This window comes from Cariama cristata, unplaced genomic scaffold, assembly GCF_000690535.1.
Source record: "Cariama cristata isolate BGI_N322 unplaced genomic scaffold, ASM69053v1 scaffold25873, whole genome shotgun sequence".
In the NCBI taxonomy this organism is placed as follows: domain Eukaryota; kingdom Metazoa; phylum Chordata; class Aves; order Cariamiformes; family Cariamidae; genus Cariama; species Cariama cristata.
In genome coordinates, this window is record NW_009607022.1 from 7,155 (window position 1) to 14,979 (window position 7,825).

The following is a 7,825-nucleotide window of genomic DNA, read 5'->3' on the forward strand; positions in this document are numbered from 1 at the left end:
GCCGACATGCGCTGGGGGCGTTGGGCCGTCTGGAGCCCCGTCCGGGGCACCGGCGATGCCGAAGTGGTCCTGCCCCTGCGCGGTGGTGCCCACCGTGGCCCCTGCCAAGCCTTGGTCTACCGGACCCCACCGAGCAGCAGGAGCTCCCGCCAGGTAAGGGCTTGCTTCGGCTTTGCAAATATATGGGGATGCTGCCGGTGCTTGGACAGGCTTGCCGTTAGAGAGGCTTTTTGCCGAAACCTTTGTAAGTGCCCAGGTGATGGAGAAGGTCTCTGCAAATCTGTGAGTGAATGAGGGAAGAGGGGAAGAGGAGGGTGACAGCCTCCCACCCCCTGCCAGCGAGCATCTATGCTGATAAATAACGCGCTTGGTGTCCGGTGCTGCTTGACTTTAGTTACTGCAAAGGTGCAGGCTGAGCTGGCACAGAGTTGATCAACACAATTATTTATCGCGATACTTCTCGGAGGCCACCGTGACCTGAGCTGGCTTATTCTGAGTGATGCTCAGGCGAAAGATAAAGACCTCACTCCAAAGTATTTCTTAGCAGGAGGAGGTTAGGGCTGGGGTGAAGGAATCACAAAGGGGTGGCCAAAATGTGGCTCTGGTGCTAAGCTGCATGGCTTGGTCCCTGCCGCAGGGAGGGAGGAGGGGATGGATGGATGGATGGATGGATGAGCATCTGCAGAACTTGCTCAGTAAAACTTTATACTGGGCGGCGGTGGGTGGAGTTGGCAGGTGTGTGTGTGTGTGTTTGTCTCCGCAAGGACAGAGGTATTTGATCAGCTTATTAAAGTACAACCCCTTGCTGGCTCTGCCTCCGGCTGCAGGGCAAGTGAATCGCCTCTCAGAGGTAGGAGGGAGGCTGCGTGTAACACGCTGTCTGCAAGGATTTCGTTTCCAATTTCAGGGGAAGCACGTGGAGTCTGGGACTGTCCAATTCCATGTTTCCACTGATGCAAAAGAACATCTTGTAACTGCTGCGGAGATCCTATGTAAAGACAGGAACGAGTTGGAGAAGCCTCCTACGCTGTCGCTGAGTGAGTGTTTTCCAGATCGCTGACATTTAAAATACAGAGTGTGGTACTGGTGTCTGCTCAGGAGGAGAAACATGACTTCAACAACTTTCAGTGAGCTAGTTTATGAATTACCAGAATGAACTAAATTCCCATCGAGTTGAATTCAGCTCTCGCTTTTTAACTTGCAGAATTCCCCGGTGATAGTAGCGCTGAGCCACGTGCAAAATCCCCAGGGATTTCCAGCATGGCCCTAGCCCGCTCCCATTTCAGGTCGCTCTGACAGTGTTTGAGCTCCGGTGCTCAGCACCCGGCACAGCTGGACGGGCACAGCGGTTGCACCAGCAGCACATTGCTCTCTGCCAGAACTGCCGCTCATCTCTCTGGGCTCTGAATCCCTCCAGATGTGAGGACGGGAGAGATGTCAATTGTAGGCTGAGGGGGAAAAAATAATCATCTCGTCATGCTGCCGCTCGGGGAGTGTGACAGCAGCGCACGTTCAGTCGGCGGCCACGGGCTGTGCCGGCGCCTAGGTGGGGAAAACCGGGCTGCATGTGCGTGTGTGTGCGTGTGCATCTATCTGTAGTGCAGGAGTTTCAGTGCTGTGTGTGTGTTGGAGGTGGAAAGAAAACTGCTGTTGGCTTGGGTTTGGGCGCCGGGTTGAGTCAATGCCCTGGGCTCCTGGAAATCCTCTCCAGCTTGTTTCTGTCTAATCCCTCCTTTTGTGATCGATGGGAAGCAAACTTCCCTTTCCTCTGCAGCGTCGCTCCTGCTCTGGTTCCCACGCAGGTCTCGGTGCGATGCTGCAGATACCTGACAGCGTTTAAATACATTTTATGAGCTTATCCAGCTCCTCTGGTGAGCTGGCAGCTGCCAGCTTGCAGGTCAAGGCAATACCCGATGCGGTGGATGCCCGTTCCCGTGCCAGCTCCGGTACTGCTGTGCCTTCCACGAGATGGCAGTGGCACCATGGCTTTGCCACGACAACTCCTGCCTTTCTGCTGGCAAAGAGTCGGGTTTGCCGGTGTAAGGGGCTGTACGGCAGAAAAGCTTCGTGGATGAAACGAAGGGGTCTGGTGACGTTGCGGATGCGCTGGGTTAGACTCTCTGCGGCATGGCCGCATCGCTGCTGGTCCCTTCCCGGTGCTGCTTGGAAGGTTTTCCTCGCCACCTTTCAGTCGGCGGCAGCCAGGACGTTGAGGGAGTTGCAGTGCGGTGAAGGGAGAAGCGAGCTCGTGCTGATGGTGAGCTTCCAGCCCGGCACTGGGTTGGCACGCTCGGGCTTGCGGGGAGCGTGCTGGAGTGCCGGCGGGGTAGCCGGTGAGGGGAGATGCGCCGGCAGGGCAATTTTAGGGGATGAGCTGCATGGTGTTTCCCTGGCTCTCGGGGGCTGGTGGTACGAGAGAGAGCTTGGGAAGTGCAGCGGTGGTCCTGGAGCTGTGCCACGAGGCGAGCGGCCGTGTGCGAGAGCCAACCTGCACCCCGAGCTGCCAAAAAGAGTGTTTGGTTAACTTTCTGTAGAGCTCTGTTGGAAAATGTGCCATTGTTTGGCTCTTTTGGCCAGGGGAAGCCGAACGCATCTTCTGTCAGCTCAGCTGGCGGCGGTCCTGATGGATCTGTCCATCATCTCTTTAACACTGGCCAAAGCCATCCAAACTGAAAGAAAATAATCTTTTAGACATAAGGGAGACAGGGTGGTTTCCTTTGCGCAGCAGTCGGCATGAAATAGCTGGAATATACATGATGGTGAAAGCAAAATAAGGTCTTAGCATCACGTGGATGCAGAGATAGAACATCTGTGCCCCTGGTCTGCTCCGAAGGACCCGCGGCACAGCGAGCTCAGCTGTGCCGGTGAGCGAACCGAGCAGCCAAATATAAACACGATAAAGCTCGTAGCGTTTCAGGGCACGAATGCACAAACAGATGAAGGGAGTGACAAGAAGTAACGGAGGAGCGACGAAAACCTTAAGTATCCCTAAAACTTTCACGTCTCATTAAGCATCCCACTTAGGCAGCGCCGCATGGCCGTAGGGAACCACGGCACTGTCTGGGGATGGAGGAGCTGCCTTTTGCAGCAGAGTTAGCTTAATTCCCAGCAAAACAAGAGGTGGATCTGGAGATGTGCTGTGTTACCCCCCAGGCAAGTGTCTTGTTGGAAAAGTAAGTCAAATAAGCGATGGAGCGATGGTAAGCTACCTCGCTGAGCGGGTTTCACCTCCAAAATTTAAAAGGGCCAATGTGAGGTTGGGAAGGGCTCGGTGGTGGAGGGTGCAGCCGTGGTAGAGCATCTCTCCCATCCCTCTCCGCAGGTCCGCCAGCCCCGCAGCAAACAGCAGCCTCCCCACGGGGACCGGGGGTAAGTGCCACGCGTGCCAGCGGATGCGGGTGGCGGGCAGCGGTGTTCCCGGGGGATGACCCACGTGCTCCCGGTCCCGTCCTCTGCCGGTTTTCCTGGCTGCTGTGGCCAAGAGGCACTGAGCGTGCTGCTCAAATCTACCTCCTCTGGGGCAGCAGAATGGATCCTGCCTGTAACATGCTGGGCAAGATTCCCTGAGCTCTTTTCACACCCCAAATGTGTTTGCAAGGGCAGTTCTGGGTTTTGACAGCCCAGATTTGCTGGGTACAATTCTTCCTGGTATGTGCTGACAGTGACGCACAGTTTCTTCGTGTGGAGCTACCGGGATTTAAGGAGAGCTATGAATACCGAGATCCCTCTTTATGCCTTTTTTTATATCTTGATGCAGGCATCAATGCACACAAATATTTTTTGATGAAATGAAATACTTCATAAGACCACATTAAGCAGTTTGATTTTCCTGCTGCGTTTTCTCATCCCTCCCCTTGCCAGGGGAAGTGCAGCAGCTAAATCGGAAGCGGAGGTGTGAACCCTCGGCGAAGCGGCGATGCCGAAGCACACGGCATCTGAGTTGCTTCAGCATGGAGGCGCTGCTGGCCCGCCTCGCCGAGGGGCTTCCCACAGGGTGGGCTGTCTCGGGGGGGCTGTTCCCTTGGTGCGGTGCTGTGGGTGCTCACCCTCACCGCTCTCCCAACAGCTGTCAGTGTCCCAGCTGTCGACCTCGCCGTGGGGCAGGGGCCAAGCCCCGGTGCCGCTCGGCCGTAGCTCTCGGCAGGATGGGGGAATCACTCACCTGGAGGCCGACCTTGGCTCGCCAGACCCGGAGCCCTGCACCGGTGACCAGTTGCGGGCGCTGCCCTTCACCCCACTGCAGGTGCCCATCGCTGCCGTGGGGCTGCAGGCAGGCAGGTGATGCTCGGTTGCCCTTCCCCAGGCTCCTGCACCCCCACCACCCGGTCCGTCAAGGTCCCCCGTGACCGCTTCTGTGCGACTCACCCCCATTTCTCCATCAGTTCCCGCACAGTGCTCTCCCGTGCCTCCCTGGCACGCCTGCACGCCGCCGGCTTCCCGGAGATCCTGGACCATGACCAGGAGCCGGTGGAAATCTCGGAGCCAGGGGACCCAGGAAGTTTCAACCCACAGCTGGAGGAGGCTGACCCTCTGCAAGGCAATGAAATTATCCTGCAGTTCCTGGCTTTCGGCAGGTGAGATGGCAGCTCCTTGTGGTGACTGGTGCAGGCAGATCCCAGGGGCCTTCTGAGGGAGAATCTGTTCCCCAAATCCTCCCCCAACCCGCTTCCCTGCTTGAGCAGAAGAAATCCTTGCTAAGGTGCCACTTCTTCCAGCGCCTGCCACGGGGGCAAAGCCCCGGAGGGTTTTACGATGATGCTCTTGTCCTTTCCGGGCGCTCTTAAATCATATTCCAGTTTGGTTTATTGTATCCATTAACCACAATGTGATGTAAAACTGGTTAATGCGGGGTTTCTTCATAAATGCAAATGGAGTTGAGAAAGTTGGCACCCATGGGGGTGGCTTTGGCTGGATAAGGCCCCACTTGTGGTTTTTTTTTTTTTTCTGAGGATGGCAGCATGATGTGCAAAGGTAAAACGCTGCCTTTGCTGGGCTCCTCCATCGCAGCATATGGCAGGAGACAGCTGGAATTATGAAGCTTTTTGGAAAGCCAAGACAAACCGTATGCCCGGTGTCTTCAGAGAAATCCAAATACTTGTGATGCTGCCGATCTTCTCTTGTTTTTCTGCCTCTCAGTGTGTGCCAAACGCCTGAGGAGCTCGCGATGGGGAGGCAGCGCCGCACCATAAGCTAACTCAGACTCATCTCTCTCCCTCAAGGGATGCCCAGGACAACGCAGAGGGGATGTGGCCAAGGACCATCTTCCTCACCTTCCAGTTCTACCGTTTCCCACCGGTCACCACGCCGCGGTTGCAGCTGGTCAGCACAGACAAGGGACCGGCAACCAGGCTGGCTGTGCCGGCGCCGCTCCTTGTGCGGGTGAACAAGGATGGGACCCTCAGCACTGGTAAGCCCCGGTTTTAGCATCCTCATGTGTCCTCTCCTCTTCCGTCAGTCGGATTTAGGCTTGCCTCTGGGCTGAGAAATGGGCTGGTGTCTGCTTTAGTAGCAAACCTCTGCTAGTTTGCATGGCAGATCGTGAAAAACATTCAAAAGGTCCAGCATTTGAAGTAAAATACTGGTTAAACGTCGGTGGTGCGATTTGCACATCGAGGCTGCCGGCTCCTACTGCAGCCTTTGGAAAAAAAAAAAGGCAACGCAGGAGAGCAGAGCGCCCGGAGTGAGTGGCTCTGATCCTCCTAGCTGGACGCTTTTCTTTGTTTCTTTCTGTGTCTTATTAAATTCTAATCCCAAGAGACACCGAGCACTTGTGACTGATGAAGTTCCTTCTCTCTGTGGAGCTGTTAATGGAAATGAAAGGGGGGTCTGGGAGGGTGCCAGTTCTGGAGGATCTCGGACCTTACTGATTGACCGATGGGTTCATTAAGTGGAGAGTGGGGGTGTGAGCAGGCAGCCTTCTCCAGTCCCTGTCCCGGCTCATATGACATGGAAGCTCGATTTCCACGACAAAGCCGCATGTCTCACAGGACCGCCGGGCTTGCAGCTGAAGTACATGGTGGATCCCACTTTCCTGCGACCCGGGGAGCAGCGCTGGTTTGTGCGGTACCTGGCCGAGCACAGTCTCCAGATTGACATCTGGGATGGAGACTCCCTGCTCCTTGTTGGGTCTGCTGCTGTTAAACTGGAGGTATCAGTTAAATTGAAGGTCTTTCCCCTTAAGTCCTCAGGACTGTTAATGATGGAGACCCCCTGCTTAGCGTGCATGAGGATTAAGGAAGAGCCTGGCTTTTCCTTTGGTCCCATGTTGAGATGCTGTTGCGTTACCCTCACATCTTTAGTAGTCGAGTTGCTGTCAACCCCTCTGTGTAACCGAGACTGATGGCAGCCTGGCAAGCCCCTAATTGTGGGGTTTGTCATCTTCTCCTTGAAAGTGATGGCAAAAACGTTAAACTTTCTTCCATTTCCCTGAAACTCCTGCAATATTCTAGGGCTAAAACCCCCAGACCTAGGACATCCAGACACATCCTTACCCAGACCCCTTAACCCCCCAGACTGGACTCCCAGTAACTCGTTACCCATCCTTACCTTGTCCCCAGTCTCTGCTGCGCCAGGGCCGGGCGGCCGTCAGGACCCACCACGAGCTGGAGGTGGCCACGACTGAGTACGAGCCGGACATGACGGTGATCGGCCGGGAAGCACTGCGGCACGGTGCCCTGCGGCCCCTCGGTGTCCGCGTGGCGGTGAGGGGCCACCTCCACCTCTGCCTTGCCAACGTTGGTAAGAGCCCGCTGCTCACGTGGCCAAAACCCTTGGGTGCTGGCACCGGTGCCCAGCGGCACGCATCCATCACCGGGTGACTCCAGTGCCGGTCAGAAGCCCCATCCCGGTGCCGGCGCTCGGCTCCAGGTGCTGCTGGGCTGCGGGCAGGGACGTGTGGCTCCTGGTTGTGCTTGTGGTCCCTGCTCAGCTGCAAATGCCGGTGCAAAGCAGCGAGGAGGCCGGCGGTGCGGGGACGGTGCTGTGCAGTTAGGTGCTAGCAAACGGCATGGGGCTGCGGGAGAAATGCACGGCATGCGCAGGGCTGTACCTGAACGAAAACCACGCTTATAAGAACGTTATTCTTCCCAGAACCTGCTGGCTGCTTTTTATATATTTAATTCCCCATCCTATAAATGTGCAGTGACTCCAGGTTTTAAAATCTTATCTTCAGAAGAAAGATTAGCCCCATTATAAGATATCTTAAATCGTCATTTCCATACTTTGCCTGCAAAGGGGCGATAAGCTCCTGGGAAGGAGAATCTGAGATTCACAACCCAGGGGAGGTTTAACTCACACCCTGCAAAAGAAGAGGGAAAGAAGAAGCAGAGACTGCACCAGGAGAACCACCACCCTTTGATGATGTTCCCCTCCCTCTCCCCATCCCTTTTTTTTAAAATTTCAAAATACTGTTGTTAAAAAAAGTATTGAAAAACTTGGTGCCCCTCCCTGAAGGATGGGGTTGGGATTTGTAGGCTGGATAAATAAGAGGTGGGTGTAGAGCCTCGTCTGACTCTGCTTGGCATAACCTTTGTGGGAGCGTGGGCGGCAGGAGGAGCGGGCAGATGGGGCGACGCGTGGCCGTGGCGGTGGCAGCATCGCAACCCGGGGATGGAGAACACAGAGATGAGAACTGGAACTGATGAGGGGCTCGGCGGTGACTCGCTCGGGCTGGTGCCGTGCTTTTGGTGCCGCTGTGTCTCTGGGCATCAGAGGTGGTAACAGCGATAGGCTCTGGGGGAAGCACCGTAGGGCTCGCAAGGAACCGTTAGCAACCAGATATTTGTTCTTGCTTTTTAAAATTGTCTGTAGAGGGCTACAGTGAGGA

At 55.6% G+C, this 7,825-nt stretch overlaps 1 protein-coding gene across 1 annotated transcript in view; it reads left to right on the forward strand.

Annotated features, from left to right (window-relative positions):
- The window catches only part of LOC104158827 (nephrocystin-4-like), a gene marked incomplete at both ends in the record, with an annotated part of 11,914 nt that extends 5,176 nt beyond the window's left edge, over positions 1-6,738 (forward strand). The window contains 9 exons of the mRNA XM_009696579.1: positions 1-153; positions 908-1,037; positions 3,323-3,369; positions 4,067-4,278; positions 4,383-4,574; positions 5,220-5,401; positions 5,536-5,538; positions 5,988-6,148; positions 6,558-6,738. Coding sequence (XP_009694881.1) covers positions 1-153; positions 908-1,037; positions 3,323-3,369; positions 4,067-4,278; positions 4,383-4,574; positions 5,220-5,401; positions 5,536-5,538; positions 5,988-6,148; positions 6,558-6,738 — 1,261 coding nt within the window. The remainder of the gene's footprint in view (positions 154-907; positions 1,038-3,322; positions 3,370-4,066; positions 4,279-4,382; positions 4,575-5,219; positions 5,402-5,535; positions 5,539-5,987; positions 6,149-6,557) is intronic.
- Positions 6,739-7,825: the final 1,087 nt, after the last annotated feature.